Source organism: Thermobia domestica, chromosome 6 (assembly GCF_964235325.1).
Source record: "Thermobia domestica chromosome 6, izTheDome1.hap1.1, whole genome shotgun sequence".
In the NCBI taxonomy this organism is placed as follows: domain Eukaryota; kingdom Metazoa; phylum Arthropoda; class Insecta; order Zygentoma; family Lepismatidae; genus Thermobia; species Thermobia domestica.
The window spans coordinates 103687800-103707198 of NC_137459.1; the positions used below are offsets into that span (position 1 = coordinate 103687800).

General features: G+C 36.3%; 1 protein-coding gene across 3 annotated transcripts in view; it reads right to left on the reverse strand.

Moving 5' to 3' along the window:
* LOC145688133 (uncharacterized) overlaps positions 1-19399 on the reverse strand; it is a 147015-nt gene that overhangs the window by 53552 nt on the left and 74064 nt on the right. For all 3 annotated transcript variants that reach the window (XR_014131845.1, XM_081761921.1, XM_081761920.1), the window contains one exon: positions 10696-10798. Coding sequence is in view for 2 of the 3 variants with exons in the window: in XM_081761921.1 (XP_081618047.1) it covers positions 10696-10798 (103 nt within the window). In the remaining variant the exon portion in view is untranslated. The remainder of the gene's footprint in view (positions 1-10695; positions 10799-19399) is intronic.

Here is a 19399-nt window from a genome sequence, read left to right on the forward strand (position 1 = left end):
AAGACTTGGACAAGTTCTGCCTGATGAGGAGAGAAGAATATCCTGGTCTGGGGATTGCTGCTTTAAAAGTAATAATTCCATTTGCTATATCGTACTTGTGCGAAAGTGTGTTTTTTATGGTAAACATTAAAACAAAGATAAGAAATCGCTTATCAGTTGAAAGTGGCTTGATAATGTTCGTCATGAAGATTGAACCGGACATTGCTGAACTAGTGAAATTACACCATGCTTAGGTGTCTCATTAGGTTTTAATTTTAATTGTATTTCAATGTGCAGGTTTTGTTGCATGTGTATTTTTCTAGTATTTCTATATACAGTTCTCATTAGTTTTATATCATACCTCTTTGATTTAAATTCATTTTTAAACAACTCTACTAACTAACTAACTCTATGGCCTATGGAACCCGGAGGTTCAATGCAGCGTTCACAAAAGCTCTACACTGACTTCTATCCTTAGCCAATTGGATCCAGTTTCTACTTTGTATTCGTATCTCAGCGAAGTCCATCTAATATTGTCCTCCCATCTGCGCCTAGGTCTTCCTAATGGTCGTTTTCCGATTGGTCTTCCAGTCAAGATTTTGAAAGCGTTTCTACTTTCTTCCATTCTAGCTACATGACCTGTCCACCTAAGCCTTCTAGACTTGACGACCCTAACAATGTTGGGTAAACCGTATAAATTATGTAGTTCCTCGTTATGAAGTTTCCGCCATTCCCCATTCCCGTTCCTCTTGGGTCCGAATATTCGTCTAAGGATCTTGTTCTCAAATACTTTCAGTCTATGTTCTTCCCTCAAAGTAAGCGACCATGTTTCGCAACCATACAGAACAACAGGCATGATTATCGTTTTGTATATTTTAAGCTTCAAATTTCGCGACAGAATTCGCGACGACAAGACTTTGAACCGAATAGTAACACGAATTCTACACCCTTTGAAAATGTTCAGTAGACTTATTTTTTATTGTTCTTTACAGTGTGTATAAAAAACAAAAGTATGCCTACCAGAACAAAATTAAAAATAATATTTAAAAATAATTTCTGGTATTAGATTCTAACTATATTTATCTCTTCCGCCTATCTTCGCGATCCCCTAGGGGCCGCGACTCCCAGGTTGAGAAACCCTGCCCTAGGCATACATGAGTTATGTTGGAACATACATACATACACTTTTATGTGTATAAATGCAGATAAGAGAGAGTTGAGAGAGAGCGATTAAGGAATTACCGCTCTCAATCTCTTCACTTTACTTTTGCGATTCGCGAATTTCTTACGTGACAGTTTGGGGCTAGCTAGTTTTTTGTCTTGGACCACGATCCGATTTTCGATATGCTCTACCTAAATGCTGTAATGCGAATATTGAGAAGTTATCTGTGATGAAAGTAGCTGCAAATAAATACATTACATAACTTATTTATTGCTATTACACGATTTTTTAAATTTGTATTCAATATTCACACAACACACCGACGTTCTGTCAATACCTCAGATGTTATATTTTAAAGATAAGAATTACTTATGTCGTGAAATGATATGAATATATATATTCAATTGATATATACAACTGATGATATGAATATATATATTCAACTGATATATACAACTGATGAATTGTAATGTAACTATTTTACATAATTTTCATGCATTGAGGAAAGTAGAATATCATAAAAGAATTTCACCTGAACGGGTATCGAACTCACGATTTAAACGCTCGGTGGTGTACCACTGAGCTAACATGACCGCTTTTCGGAAGCTGCTTCTGAAATATAACTGAGCTCATACGTAAATGCTCTTTTCCGTATGGAAATCACAATGACGAAACGAGAGTGTGAATACATAGTCTCGAAATATTGTATCATTAAGTATTTCAATGTTACTTTTTTCTACACTTAATACCATTTCAACATGTCTTATTATATTTAACAGAAGGAAAAACATATCTGTACATCGTTTCCCGATTACTAAGGTTGGCTTTGGAGGTTCGAACCAGCAGCTTTAGTTTACTGTTTTCCGAAGATACCCGAAGTTGGACTTCGAAAGAGTTTGTCTCAAAACAGCTATCATCATATCGCTCAATCTGTTTGGTATATGTTTTTATACGTGTAAAGTCAGTATAACAATTCATTCTTTAAACAGCTTTTCGTATGTATTAATATTCCTTTATAAAAACTGTTTTTGATATTATTATTACGGCACACCATTTTCAGATTTCTTTCGCGAGTCGTTGACCAAGTCGTTCCCCACCAGCGTTGCCAGACTCACAGCTCGGAATTATTCCAAAACCTGATCGAACTTATGCTAGATTCGGTCAAATTATGGTAGATCCTCATAATTACTAATTCAGGAGTTTAAAAAAACGAAGTTGAGATACGATAACATAACTTAAAATACACAGAGAGCAAGAATGCAATACTTCACGCACCAAAATTTTAACTCAGCTAAATTAATGCAGTCGTTGCCAGACTCAATGGCGTATATATCGTATAAATGAATGCAAAGTTTTTGTTTACATATTTTGAAAGAAAATTACTTCGCAGCATAAGGGGAGTTGGGAATCGTCTGCTAGGGGGGGGCGGCAGATTTTTGGTCGGTCTCGGAGCTGTCATTTCAGGAATAAATATGATCATGAAGTCAGAAATAAAGATGGCGAAGTTGTCAAAAAGTTGGGGGGAGAATGGCCCCCATGGCTCCGCCCATGCCTCGGAGTTAAAGGATTAGAAAACCCTGGGTGGAGCCACAAAAAATCCCAAAGACGTTTCGAACTTACTTCGGAAAATAAGACTGCCTGTATGGTTTACCGACTGTATGAATCAATGGAAGAGGATACATTTCTGCCGTTCTTTTTCTTCCCACGACCAACTTCTTTCTCATCTCCAGGTTTTACGGCTTTCTGATAAACTTGCTGAAATTGTGCTAGATTTGGGCAGGATGCTAAAAGCAAGATGCTAGACATGCAAATTATGCTAGATCTAGCATCATTATGCTAGATCTGGCAACGCTGTTCCCCACAATAGGCGTGTCGTGCAAGTAACCAATCACACGTCAGGTACTAGCTTTTACCTATTGCTTCCTTCTCACAGCTCAGAACATTGGTAACTATGGATAGACGTACAGCAGTAATTACTTTATGGGAGTTGGAAGGTTATTCTGCAACTGCAGCTAGCAGGCGAGTAGGTGACCCGGCCTCTACAGGAAGGCGATGGATTCGGAAATATGGTGCTACAGGTCAGACTGATAATTTACGATCTCCTGGTCGTCCGCATGTGTCAACCGAAGCCCAAGATGCGAGATTAGTAAACGAAGCCCGGTTGGACCCACTAAGGACGTCTAGACAGCTAAGGGAAGTTTCTCTCTTTCCTGGTAGAAAGCATACAGCTCTGCGAAGGCTTCGTCATGCTAGGTTACGTGGCCGTGTTGCTGCCGTGAAGGAAAAACTCTCAGACGACCACAAAATTTACCGTCTCGCGTTTGCACAGGCGAATGTGGGTCTCAATTGGGAAAACGTAGTTTTCTCAGATGAATCCATATTCACAACATCAAAGGAGGGACGCCGTTTTGTGTATCGTCCGAGAGTCACCCGATATGACCATGGATATGTGGCTGCTTGCAATCGCAGTGGCCATGTATCTATTTTATGTTGGGGTTGGATTTCCAGTCGCGGAGCAGGACAGCTTCATAGAATTGAAGGACATCTGGACAATGCTCAGTACTTAGACATTATCAGTAATATCATGGTGCTATCTGTACGAGTATTTCAGCCTGATGGTGTAATTCAGTTCCAGCAATACCAGTCGCCAATACATAATTCCCGTGTGATTCAGGAATGGTTCGCAGGGCATCCTGAGATTGATTTAATCGACTGGCCGCTCGTGGAGCAGACCTCAATCTCATGGAAAATATGTGGGCAGAAGTGAAGCGTACTCTAAGGGAAAGTTGGCCTGAGGCAGATCCACCAAGAACTCAGGATGACCTGTGGCATCTTGTTTCCGAAGCATGGCTGGAGGTAGGGGAAGGAGATAGATTTGTCACCCATGTAATAGATTCCATGCCCAGAAGAATGGAGCGTGTAATAAATTCAGAAGGGTCTTGGACACAATATTAATGTCCCCGCCTTAACTCCCGAAAACAGCCCTTTTCAGGGCTACCTAAACGCTTCTGAAAATATTTCTAGAAATAAACCACTCCTTGTATCCGATTTCTGTGCAATCCTACTAACAAAAGAATGATTACTAGCTGTAGGCTTTGAACTCAAGACCTCTTTATTGTCAAGTCCGTACTCTACCAGTGAGCTAACATGAACACGCAAACCCAACCTGAAGAAACACGACTTTCAATTTCTGGTATTCGATGACAATGATGCTCATATACTTGGCAAATGTTGTATTCAACTTGGGATATTCCGCAACACACACACACACACATACATAAACAAAGCGAAAGAGAGAGAGAGAGAGAGAGAGAGAGATGAATACACAAAAGCATATTCAACGTATTCGAATGAGACTCTAAGTAACGACATTCCGTTCTAAAGAGAGTTTGTGTTTCTTCCCGTGACGTTAAGGGGATCGGGAAAAGTTATGTGTCTTGAAGCAGGATACGACTTTGGATACTCTGTTTATACACTTTCTATATCCGTAGGAATATATTGTATTTCACGAATGTAAATGACATGCTGTAATGAGAATATTGAGAAGTTACATCTGTATGACAAATAGATGCAAATAAATACACTACATAACTTATTTATTGCTATTGAACAAGTTTCTTAAGTTGTATTTACATCCTCATATATAATACCGACCTACTGTGAAAATTATCTCAGATGTTATATTTTAAACATAATAATTACTATGTTCTGCAATGATTATGTTATATATACACAACTTATGTATTCTAATGTAATTATTTTATATAATTTTTCATGCATTGCGGAAAATATAATTTTAAAAAAAAGATCAACCTAAACGGGATTCGAACTCTCAACCTTATGATTTGAAATCCGACAGCTTACCAATGAGCTAGCACAAGGACTTCTAGAATTATGCTTCTAGCGATGTATAACGGATCTCAAGATAATTATGACATTCATATCCATTACAAACGCTGTTTCTGTTCTACTTTGACTTTTATTTTAGTACTCAGGCGATAATTATGTTCTATTTCTTAACTTTGAGCATTCTTTTACATATGGAAAGATTCTTTAACGTATTTAAATGTTCCATTACGTATGGAGAGCTAAATGACAAACAAGCATGTGCTGACATTAAAAAAAAAAAAGTTTCGAAATATTGTATCATTAAGTATTTCAATCAATGTTGCTTTTTTAAACACTTGGTAACAAGTCTTATTATATTTAAAAGAAGAAAAACAAATCTGCAAACTTTTTCCCGATTGCAAAGGCTGGCTTGGAGGTTCGAACCTGGCTTACTTTTTCCCGAAGATACCCGAAGCTGGACTTAGAAAATTTTTGCCTCAAAACACCAATAAAGAATGCGCTCAACCTTTTTGAGACAAGGTGTACAAATCATGATCCTAGTATAAATAGGGATGTCTGAGGGAATTTTTATATTATATCCGGGTCATCTGGGGCATTGTGGGAATGTTCTTAACTCATTGTTAAATACTTTCCTCACCCTTACTACTCAAGATAGAAGCCTGAAATTTTGTGCACACATTTAGTACACCTCTTAGTATTTCCCAGTTGATTTTGAGATCTGTGTGTTAACACAGAAGAATCGAGAAGGGATCAAAATTTAAAAAAGCCGATTCTCTCAAAATTTCCCGCTTCAGGGACATGATAGGGAAATGTGAATGTTACAGTTTCAAAAGTTGTTCTATTCTAAAGAGAGTGGTGTATGTAACATGATCCTAGGATAAATAAGGATGATGCTGTAGCTGCTTGACTGAAAGTCTATAATTTACCTTTAAAAAGAGCCATAATTTAAAGGGCTTAAGAAACATTGTTTGGGATTGATGTAGGTTAACGATTGGGGATAATTCAAAATTTAATCCCAATACTTTCACTTAAATGGCATAATTAACATTTAATACTAATTCCTAATGCTTTTTCTTCAGTTCGCGACTTGTATTATACGAGGAGAAAGATTTGATTAAAATAGAAAAAATAGCTTTAAATAAAAAAAATCAATAAAAATTATTTTTTTAAAAAAAATCATGATTTTTTTCCACACTGTTTCCAACTGATGGGGTAATATCCTTCCTTGAAGCATCTATTGAATACAATGGATAGAAGAACCGCAATAACAAACAGTTTTGTTGAGAAAGAGAGAACCAATGTTGTCGGGTCCAAGTGATCTATGGGGAGGTCTGCCGTGTCATGACAAAACGATGTAACTTTGGCGAAAAAGTTTTGCGAAAATGAGCCTTAAAGTTTTCATCCGAAAATGTGATCTGTATCGTGTAGAACCAGTGTAACTAGGCAATAATGGTCAACCAATCAATTTTCACCAAATTTAATCACACAACATGCATTTATGTAACATTACATGTGACCACGTGTTTGCAAAGTCAAAATACACTGGTTCTATACGATACAAATCACATTTTCGGATGAAAACTTTAAGGCTCATTTTCGCAAAACTTCTTCGCCAAAGTTACAGCGTTTTGTCACGACACGGCAGAGGTAGTGATTGCAAGAGAGGTTAGATAAGGTGTTAGAACAGATGGGGCGGAGAGGGGGAAGATGGGTTGTAGGGGGAAGGGAAGTAAATGTTTGCAGAAGTTATTAAAGAGGTCGGAGTTTTGATCATCACTCACTTCAGTATTCTCGTCTTGAACTGTTGCTGGTATGCGGGGATATTTCGATCTAGATTTAATTAATTACAGACCAAAAGAGTTTAGGGTTGCTAACAGTAAAATCACCAACTGAGTCCATGTATTCAAAGTACTACGTCGCTGTAACTTCTTGGTAAGGCTTCTAATTTTAGCGAAATGTTTGTAAGTGTGGTCACTTGGATGAGACTTCCACAGATTCCAGGCAAGCTTTTTGTTTTTAAGATGATGATCACGTAGTTCACTGTCATACCAGACCGGAAATTTGTTCCATTTTGATGCCTTTAGAAGAACAAAGTCCTTTATGGTTGAGTGAACGGCAGATGTAAATAGGTTCACAGATTCAACAGTTCCTGCCTCTAACAAACAGCAAGGAAACAATTCAATAGCCCGACAGATGTTACCCAGGGGGCTTTCTTCCAAAGAAGTTGTGATCTACTTTCTAGGGGCTGGTTTGTAGTAGTGGAGGGGAGGAAATCGAAAGAAACATCCAAAGAATCGTGATTCGAGGGAAAAAAATTTCTACATGAGAGAACATATCGAGGTGCTAAATTAGAAAGAACGTATTAAAAATTGCTATTTTTAATCAAGTGATTTATATCAAACTACCCTGAAAATGATGAATTTTACTTACTAACCTACCAAATATTATGAATAGACCCAAAATTACAAAAATTACTATGACATCTTTATTTGTGTTTAAGATAACTTATGTTGTAAGTGATCTGTTATTTTTCCCTAGAGAACAAAAATACTTTTGAGAGTTCCAAATTATGCTATGCTTAAGTGTTGGAAGTCTTATAGAACGGTTTTGTTCGTCTGTCCGTCAGTCGACAGGAATCAGAGCAAAAACAGACAGATATCGAGATGTGGTTTTCTGCAATCAATGCAGCGTCTCATGGATAGGTTTCACCTTCTCCGCTAATTCTATTCAACAGCAAATGGTTCAAATTAGCCCTCTCCGGTTTCAACGTTCACCTCCATAGAACAAAAATGGTAACAGATTGCGAGAAGCAGTCTTTTGCAAATGATTCAGCATCCCAAGACAGCATATGAATATCCACAACACTACCAAAACCGAAGTGGTTCAAACTTACTTATTACTTCCGGTTTCAACGTTTATCGATATAGAACGAAAATGGAACATAAGTGTTAATTTTTTTTTTTAAACGATTCAGTGTCTCAAGGCAACATATCATGACTAACCAAGGGCGCCAATCCTGGGGGGGCCCGGGCCTCCTACTGTATTTATGAATATACAATATTTGGCGTAATTTGAATGCAATTTGTCTTAAAATCCTCATTATATATATATATACCTTCTGCATCTGAATCCCCCCGCCATTTACAGAGAAATCTGCGCCCTTGCTAACACTACCAAAACTGGAAGTAGTTCAAATTTACGATTACTTTCACTTTCAATACTGATTTCCGTAGAGCAAAAACGATAAATGCTATGAAGACGCGGCTTTCCGCAATCGATTCAGCGCCCCAAGAATAGCTTCCATCTTCGTTAACTCTACTCAAAAACCGGAAGTGGTTAAAATTAGTCATTTCCGCCCTTAACGTTTATCGCCATAGAACGAAAATCGTAACAGATAGTGAGCAGCTGTGTTTCGTAAACAATTCAGCGTTGTTTGGTTTCAGCCTTTATTGCCATAGAACAAAAACAGTATGGGATCCCGAGTACTGGCTGTTTGATATGGATTCAGCGTCCGAGGAACAGGTTCTATCTTCGAACTTATCCCTCTATTGCTAAAAGTAGTTTTAGATTTACTATTTAAAGTTTGACTATTGAATTTGCACAGTTTGGAACTGTCAGTTTCACATTGTGAAACGATACTCACTCGTTTTTAATTAAAAACTAAGGAGCTGGAGTTGGGGGATACATTGAGGTTTAGAATTGTGGACGTAACAATAACTATGGCTTAATTACACTTGCACATGTAAATAATATTGCTCCGAGAAGCCAGATCCAGCGCATGCCCATGAACATATTTTAGTATAACAAGCATTCAAATATACTTAAAGTATATTAATTTAGTCTAATCTGAATTAAAATTCTCTTTCGGATATCACAAAGTTCAGTGTATAATCAAAGAAATTCAATCGTAGGAATAAGTACATTTTGACTATTGTAAGGTAGTTTCTGTGCAACGCAAATACATTGTATTTATTTACTAGTACTAGCTGTTCCGCCTGAGCCTTCGACCCGCTATACATTATAGGTTAAAACAGTTTGCCAACCAACCAATCACCCCTAACTTCATGGCATATTCATGGAATTATTCAAGAATTTTGTTATACACAACATTGTAATAATCTAAATTATTCAGTAAGCAAATAATAGCCTGCAAATGGTGCATTGTAGCGTAACTAGTTACTTTTACAAATTAGAGTGATGCACACAGATGTTTGCCGTTTATTATTAGATATACGCTCTTAGAAAAAATTAGAAGTTTCGTCAATACATGAATTACACACAGTCAATTTGGTTCTTGAAAAAAATAACACATATACGAAATATGGTATCCTCGCTTGCGAGCACTTATCATAAATCAGAAACTATTCAAAATTTTAGTTCACAACAGGATTTTAAAAAATATTAGGATAATTCGAAAAGTATTTTTTATTTATTTATTTATTTGAAAAGTATAGCCGTCCTATTTTTTCAATATAGTCGCCATATAAATTCAAGCACTTGTCAGAGTCACAAATACCTTCTTCATAAAACTCGTCCGCCCGGAAATTCAACCAACCTCTCTCAATTTTGAAGATCCTTGTTGTCGGCAAAGTGATATATATCCCAAGCTGCTACTTCATGTGAATAAACAGATGAAAATCAGGAGTCAAATCCAGGCAGTACGGAGGATGATCAAACATGTCCCATTTGAATTAGCGCAAGAGGTCGTGTTCGCCGAGGATTGAGTTGTCACGCAAGAACACAATCCCAGAACCCCAGATATCGGTAAACTGACACGTTTATCCTGGATAGCTCTTTTCAGTTTCTTCAAGGTATTAAACTGAATTTCAGTATTGATTTTTGTACGACGTTCCATGAATTCGACAAAAAAAAAAAAATTAAATTAAATTAAATTAAATAAAAATAAATAAATAAATAAATAAATAAATAAAATAAAATAAAATAAAAAAATCCCTTAGCATCCCAAAGCATGGTAGCCATCACTGACAAAGTTTGGCGGGCTTGCTTGGCTTATTTAGAGAAGCGCTATGTCCCGAGGCCATTTGATCACGCTCTGCGTTCCCTTCCTCTGCGTTCACATGCGTTCTCATCGTCAGTTTTCTGTTCAAGAACTCCCTCCTTTTAAATTGTACCGGCAAAGAAAGTCTAAAGCACAGCCTATTCGATTAATTTTGTGAATCTCATAATTTTCGGTATTTACAGAACTACCGGTGGTTTATTTTCCGGTAACTACCTCGTACGAAACGGTCCGAGAAATGTGCGGAAATTGTTAAAAAAGTTCCGAGATTATGAATAAAAGTTTTTCAAGGATTCTTATATCTCCCATTTGGTGGAATTTTCTATGGCAGCATACATTTTCTGACGTTATAACCAGCACATGCGCGACAGTATTATTTTCTCACTGTCACAGCTGGAAGTTTACTGAATCAGATTTCGTGATGTTACAGTGGAAATTATGCTCACAACTACTAGCGCCACTCCGCAACGGGCGTTACCTTTCGAATTACCCTGGTAATTATTTATCAAACAGTAAAAACTATCACACACACTTTAAAAAAAAATTATATTATATATATATATATATATATATATATATATATATATATATATATATACATACATACATTCAAACATTCTTCGCTGGTAATGCATGCAATATTTTAAATTGTCTAGCACATAGAACCAAAGTGGCATGCTATACTCACTGGCGAGTGTCCTCAAGGTACGCAGTGGACTGTTCAGGGGACTGTAAGGCTTCCCGACTTCTTCCAGGCGATATATAGCTGGCTGCAGCTCCTTCACCTCCACCTGGTTTTAAAGAAAAGATGCACATTCTTTAAACACAGGATTCATTTCATATAAATACTTTCAGCTCATCAAGAGTTTTCTATGACATACGCCCATGATGGTACAGACTGATCATAAAAACCTGTACAGCCTTTCAGAGTTAGTCTAAAAATGTTTGCCTGACCCTGCTCATTTGCACAGATATCTCCAAAAAGATAAATTTTCTTTGTAGTTATGTAATAAATGAAATAATAATTAAAAAAAAAAAAACTTTGGTCTCTTTTGCACGTTACCACCAGGTAATGTCCTTTTCAGAGAAGAATACAAGTTCGGGAAGAGGAAGCGGGGAACAGGAGGATGTAGCTGTTACCCTCTGAAAACTTCTACGATATTTTTTCTCAGAGTTGCCAGGTATATGGTGAATGCCATGTTTGTGTGAAATACAAAGAAATGCTCCCTTCTGATCATTTGGATGGAGGAGATGCTGTAAATCAAGCTTCAGTGACACCTGACACATGGCTAACCAGCAGTTAAAGAGCAGAGAAATTCCGTCTTAGTCTTTAGAATGAAGGACGGAAAAAAAAAAACGCGTTTGAAAAACTTATCAATGAATATATTGTATTTGAGAGTAAATATGTTGTTACTCATTTTGCTATAGTTTAATTTATTAGACTACAGGGAAAATCTGGAGAGATTGCTTGAAAAAATAAATACAAATTACTTGACGCAGTCTCGATACTTCCATAGCCAGAAAATAAAATTATAAATCAATTTACCTCGCATCACTATTGAATTTATACTTCTTGCAGCTAGCATTCATTATCGACTCAAACTACTTTTATTATTATTATTATTATTATTATTATTATTATTATTATTATTATTTCTTATATTTTGGTTTAAAGTAGTTTTAAACTTAAAAATTTGACAGGATCTGTGATTACTGCCCTTCTTGGTGATTACCCGTTTGTTAATTTCGTAGCTTTCTTCCTGAAGAAGAATATCATCATGGCTTATTACCTAAAGGAATTAACTGTTATTTTTATAATTCCCAAAACTTTCTTACAGCACTTAAGAACATTAATGATGGAAATGCAAATATGGGGATAATTTACACAAAACTGAAAGGGTAGTTACTAGGATACATAATATAGGATGAAATATGAATGCAAATGTTTGCTTTTGATTGGTCAAAACAGGAAATTGTCAACAAATCTTTATTTTATCGTCTAACAGCTGCCTACAGTTTTTAAAGGAAGTTTTACCAAACATTTTTTTTTTAATTGTTTTGTTAACAAAATTTCAATAACTAATTGCCAATGGTTACTCAAAGTTAAAATAGGGCCGCGGTGGCTCAGTGGTAGAGCGTTCACCTCTGGTGCTTGGGGTCCCGGGTTCGATCCTAGCCCCCGCCAAGTGAACTTTGTGGTGGACAAACACCGTGTGCGTGGGTTTTCTCGGGGTTCTCCCGTTTCCTCCCATTTTCTTCATTCCACCATTTCATTCATTACTCATCATCACCGTCTCTTTTAGCCTAACCGGCATAAGCGTGGGAGGTAAAACTCAAAGATTTCATTTTTTTCAAACTTAAAATATAACCTTTCTTTTTTAGTATCGGATCGAAATACTTGTAATTACGGTTATGAAAGAACTATCCGACAACTTACGAACGTGAGCGATTTGACCCAAAATTATTCATTTCAGTTGCAGTTATGCTTGGCTATTAAGGGCAAATTTAGGGGCAATTGATCAGATTTGACTCGAAATCTGAACAAATTTCAGAATGATTAAAATTATATACATATTTATAGAAATACTTATCACGCATACAAATAAGGAGTAGAATTTAGTAATAAGCGAATGAGACATTCTGAAAGATTAGTGGAAACAGAAATTAAAAAACTCGCGCAGAAACAGAAAGGTAACAATCAAATGATATTTCTGTTCATACTCTAAATATATGCCCTTTAACGTACAAACTATATATTTACTAACATTGGGATACAGGAAATAAATGGCAAATTAAGAGTACTTTTTAAAAATGCTCACTTTTTAAAGGATGAACAAAGGAGGATTAAGAATGGAATACAATCCAAGTAATTACATACATTATAACCACCCTACCCGCAGCAATAAAAATATTCTTTCTTTAATTTCAGCCATCATATCTTAAATATACGCCTCTTTATCTTAAATATAATATACACTACTTTTTTCGATTATGGAGTGTTGCTTTGTTGATGATTAACGAAAAGTAATTAGAAAACTTTTTCGAGTTCATCTTTTTTAGGTTATGTTGTTTCAATTTGCGGCTCACACAAAACGAAAGAGTTCTTCAACTCTAGACTAAATCGTAACTAAAGGGCCAGGCCGGTAGCCAGAACAAAAAATGTAGGGGGAGGGGGGGAGTAGAAATTAGGAAGACCCGATCCAACCATATTATAGTTCATCTACATATTATAGTTCATTTGCAAACCTACCGTGAACATTTTAGGGGTCCGGCCCCCTAGACATCCTTGGATAAGTATAAAATAACTAAGAGGAACTTACGATAGAGCAAAACCCGTGGAACGATCTGACGGACAGCTATGTCTAATAAGTGCAATAAAAAGAGTTCTCTAAAGAACTTTCTTACCACACGACCGGGATCAAGACATACTTTTTTTTTTTTTTTGGAAGGGGGGGGGGGTCTTAGAAAATGTTTTGTATTTATCTATTTCAATTGCGTCATAATACTTTTATGGATAATAGATTTAGCTGAGGACATTATTATTAATTAATATTCTTATGTATAAGTTCATACGTAGAAAGGTGAGAAAACTTGCGATTGTTGGACAACATCAAAATGCCACTAGACTAGACTTCACACTGTTTCCTTTGTTGGCATCTTGCACGTATACTTTTATCTCAAGTCCAAATACCTGCTTACATTTTATGACATAAAATGAAGAAGAAATTGGCTCAAGCTCTTCTACGTGCCGGTCCCATTATTTGTCTGATATCAAAAAGGAAAACAGGAAGAGTTTGGACATTTGGTATCCAACATAGAGGCGGGATCTCGGTCAAGCGAAACAAAAAAAGTTGCAGTTAGTATTCTTAGTTTATCTATATTGTAGGGTACTTTTTATGGATGAATTGTCAATAAGTGACAAGATAATCCTTTATCTTGAAGCACGAGTGGATACACACTTAAAAAATTTCACTGGGAGGACTTAAAACAAGTTCTAAATTATCGTGAAATGAGAGTATTCTTCACAAATGTGAACCAGTAGCCATGTGATAAATGTGAAACAGATTGTGTCAAATGCCATTTTGAGAATGGACAATGCACACACCTAACACTACATCCTTTGCTTCGTTTTCTCCAAGACCCTTCCATTTCAAGAAATAGAGTTAGTCATGTGTTCGTATATATAAGACTGGCCACCCTGAAAAAAATCTTCACAGCCGGGAGTGGGTGGAGAAACTCAGCTGAAAGTGTCGCGAAGACCGAATTCCGTAGACTTGCAACCTCCTGAGATGCGGATTATACGTACATCGTGGTACACTATTAGTATGTACAGAAAATTCATAAGGAATATCGAAATGCGAAAACTGGAATGCTGCGTGTATAAATGGGCCAAGTATGTGGAGGGAATACGACAGATAAGGAAAAATTATTATTTTCTTATTAGTGACTTCGTGCAGTAGTAAGCAAAGTCTCTCGAGCCTGAATATAAGTGTTATATCTAACACGAGTTCGAATTCTTTAGCATTCTGTGTTTAAGTGCAAAGGCGCAACGGCCTTATTCGGAGTCAATACTACGTGTGATTATCATCATACTGGAAGCTGTCTAACGAATGAATCATGCGGTAGTCAAATCCTCAGTGCAGCGCTAATCACAAGTAACAACAACTCTTAATATGGTCCCAAAAGTTGATGAATGAAAGATAAGTGTAAATTACATTTCGACTAAGACGTATTGAAAATTGGAAGAATTGTACCTAAAGGAAATTAATACCTCTTCCCCTCTTGTGAACCATATACTCGTAAACAGTAATCACTTTGAAACGAAAGATTTAGGAAACCCGTGCAGTACAACCTCATGAAAATAACTTTTTCGCTACTCAGTCTTCAAATATCCATATCTGGTAACCAGGGTGGAAAAAAATCATGATTTTTTTTAAAAAAATCATTTTTGATGATTTTTTTTATTTAAATCGATTTTTTTGATTTAAATCGATTTTTTTGATTTAAATCAAATCTTTCTCTTCGTATAATACAAGTCGCGAACTGAAGAAAAACCATTACGAATTAGTATTAAATGCCAATTATACCATTTAAGTGAAAGTATTGGTGTTGAATTTTGAATTAATCCCCAATCGTTAACCTATATCAATCCCAAACAATGTTTCTTAACAATTTTAAATTATGGCTTTTTTTTTTTTTTTTTTTTTTTGGTAAATTATAGACTTTCAGTCAAGCATCATCCCTATTTATCCTAGGATCATGGTTCATATCTCATTCTCTATAGAATAGAACAGCCTTTAAAACGGTAACATTCACATTTTCCCTATCGTGTCCCTGAAGCGGAAAATTTTGAGATATGTCGGGATTTTTTCGGATTTTTTTAAAAAAAATTGATCCCCTCTGGTCTCCTTGTGTTAACGCACAGATCTCAAAATCAACTGGGAAATACTAAGAATGTACTAAATGTGTGTACAAAATTTCAAGCTTCTATCTTGAATAGTAAGGGCGGGAAAAATATTTAACAATGAGCTAAGAACATCCCCACAATACCCCAGATGACCCGGATGTAATATAAAAATTTCCTCAGACATCCCTATTTATCCTAGAATCATGATTTGTACATTATTCTCTTCAGAATAAAACAGAGTTTCAAACGGTACCATTCAAATGTCTCCATCGCGTAGGCTATCTGGGGCTGGAAAATCACGAAAAAATAAGGGATTTTCTGTTAAAAAATATCCCCTTTTTTACTTTTTACCCCTCTGTACCGCCTCTGTCTAAAGGCAAAGATCTGAAACAAATCTGAAAAATACTAAGGGGTGCAGTGAATGAGTGTCCAAAATTTCAAACTTCTAGATGCAAAAATAAGCACGCGAAAAATCATATCCCCAAATACCCCGGATTCCCGTACAAAACAGGATCTCAGGTAACAGTTTCCTGAAACATCCCTATTTATCCTAAGATCATGGTTCGTACATCATTCTCTTCAGAATAGAACAGCCTTTCAAATGGTACCATTCATATGTCTTCATCTTAGGCGGGGAAATCGTGAAGAAAGCTATTTTTTGTTAATAATAGCCATTTATTTTTACATTTTTGCCCCTCTGGACCCCCCTGTTTTCACGCAGAGATCTGAAATCATCTGAAAAATACTAAGGGTGCACTGAATGAGTGTGCAGAATTTCAGGCTTCTGAATGCAAAATTTAGGCCCGCCAAAAAATAATAAAAATAGGCACAACAAAAAATATCTTTTTAAAATTTATGACGTCATCACATCCTATATCTCGACGCAGGGAGGCGTGAAAGCATATGTAACGTGCTCTGCAATGCCTTCAGTCCTGAAAATGCGAAGTAAAAAGCTTTATTGGTACTTTTATAATCGAATAATGAAGATTTTATCCTATCATCTAAAAATAGGTAATATAATTTAAAAGGTTAAGCGTTAAGGAAAAGGTACAGCAACGCTTAACAAAGTGACACTTTTTTCTCCCACAAAAGTTATGGTATTTGGCAGAGGTATATTTTTAAGGAAATTGTAACTAGCTTGCGGCACGAAATGCATAAATTTTGCCTAAACTTATAAAATAAAAAAAAAAAAAAATCGGAGAGGGGATAGGACACTTCTAAATACGCCCTATTATCTGGAAACAAATATATAGACGCGCACACAAAAGAATCTTCGTCTTAAATGTCTATGGTGATTTCCCCGTTGGAATAGTTAACGATTTACAATTTAAACCCTATGTTACGAAGAGAAGAAAACAGGATTGATCTGTTACCCGTTCAAAACGGGATTTTCCCTAATCATTCTCTGCATGACACTTGTTTTCATACTATGCATACTGTACATTTGAGTCTCATTGTATTATGATTATCATCTTCCATAATCGAAATAACAGAACAGAAACGGGACTTTACTTATTTTCACTTTAAATTATTTCGGAATTTGATTTAAATCAACGATTTTTATTAAAAAAATCAAGTGATTTAAATCTTGATTTAAATCGTGATTTAAATCAGACTGATTTAAATCAATCCACCCTGCTGGTAACCGAATTCATCCCTCATCTCATATGATTATTAATTGTAAATTATTTATTACTTAAGTTAGGCTTCTTAGGTTAAAGGAATAAATATATATATATATATATATATATATATACCGAGATAACGAACTTAACATTAATTAGTTGCTAATTTCATATCTTTAAATGGCCATAATCTCAAGCTCTCAACGATATACGAATGGATTTTTCTCCTACAAATACCTATCGCACAGAACTTACAGCTGGATGAGTTGTAAATTTGCAATTCCTTCTTCACTGGAGATACTCACCTTTGAACTTAGGTAAAAATCAATCTTTTTTTTCTTTATCCTGCAGAAGAAAAGGAGAAAAAGTTTGTTTGTAAATTTCTGTGATAGTTCCTCTACAAGTTTCAGTTTCTTATTCGCGTAGCATGCCATTTTTTCCTATTTTCTTTCTTCATTCCATATTAATTTTTCGTGCAAGCTTATTAATATCCTTGCATAGTGAAAACATGATCTAGCTATCTTATATGCAGCGCCCGTCACCGTTTTAAACAAAACTAAGGGTAATAAGATCACGGGATACACCTGCGGGAAATGGAAAGGACATAAGCTCTCTCTTTTATGTATTTACTTCAATTTATACGGTTTACCAAATATTGTTAGAATCATCAAATCTAGGAGGATCAGGTGGGCACGTCATGTAGCCAGGATGGAAGAAAGTAGGAACGCTTTCAAAGTCTTAACTGGAAGTTCAATCGAAAGAGGACCATTAGAAAGACCTAGGCGCAGATGGGACGGCAATATTAAGATGGATCTCGCAGAAATAGGAATATAAAGTAGAAACTGGATCTAGTTGGTTAAGGATAGAAGTCAATGGAGAGCTTTTGTGAAAGCGGCATTGAACTTCCGGATTCCATACGTTTGATATTCTGACTATCATCGTGATACACTATCAACACAAACTTAATCAAATACTTCTGTGGCGATAAACTGAGTAGAAAGAGTCCAGAGAAAATTGGGATTCAATTGTGGACGTCGTATAGCATCAAACAGAAAAAGCCTTGCAAAATCATGTATCTCATAATGTCACTAAAAGACTATATATTTACATCTACTATGTGGTGGATCATAGGTCACTTGACACAAATGTATCTGAAACGAATTATTTATCAACTATGAAATCATTACACGTTGTATCATAACATTAAGATAGGTACCTAATTCAAATGTTCGAAGTGTCCTGTACTGTTTTCAATGTTGTTGAATGATATTTTATAAAATTCATATTTTTTTCTTCATTACTCAAGCAATGGATTATTGGCGAAAAGCAAGTATTGGGTTGTTCAGAAAACTCTGTACAAAAAATTCAATCACACCTTGGTAAGTGATCATGTAACCACCATTTCTGAACTACGAACACATGTTCATCCTTTGATAACTACCTACTTATTGCAAAAATTGTCCGTATCGGAGCAGCTGAATGTCAAATAAGAAGTCATTTCTCGATTCTGAAGGAGCGGAACAAATGTGCCACAACGGGTCACCAGTGGTCGTACAAAGATACAAACGGCTCAATAGGGCCTGTATATAAATAGGGCCTGTATATAATCATAACTGTCAGACAATAATGGCTGGGTGGGAGGCCGCGGTGCTTAATGGTAAAGCGCTCACCTGCGGTGAGTGGGTTCCTTGGTTCGATCCCAGCCCACACCAAGTGAACTTTCTGATGGACAAAAAACTGTGCGTTGGTTTTCTCGGAGTCCTCCTGTTTCCTTCCACTTTCTTCATTCCACCATTATCGACCATCTTACCAGCACAGCCTCCCTTAGATACTGTGGAAGTTAAACTGAAAAATAATAGCTGACGACAGAAGGCATACTTGCTAGGAACATCTCCATCAATAAGACGACTATTTCCAGGCATGTGTACAGTTATGTGAACATAATATGACTCTGTTCTGATCTGGAGAGAATTGTAACCTACTATATACTAACATTCGAGAACTGGAGCAGTATGATGGTGGTAGTGTTATAGTATCAGGTCAGATCATGTTGAGTCGGGAAGTAGTACACCGTTACACGTTTACGAACGGGGAGCTGTTGTAGCCCAAACATAATGCGACCTCCTCCACCTACATATACGGCTCCTGGCTTCGTTTTATGGGCTACCGCATCGAGCGGAGTTGGTTAAATGAGTACTTTGAAAAGTACTGTTAGTACAAGAGTACAACACCATTTTCAAATGTTGGATAACCTTGCAACTGCGTAAACACGTACAATTGCTGTACGCCCGGCGTAAGCGTACTGAAACATTTTCATTCCAGGCTCAGTAACTACTAGCCAAATCTGAACCAAATTTTAT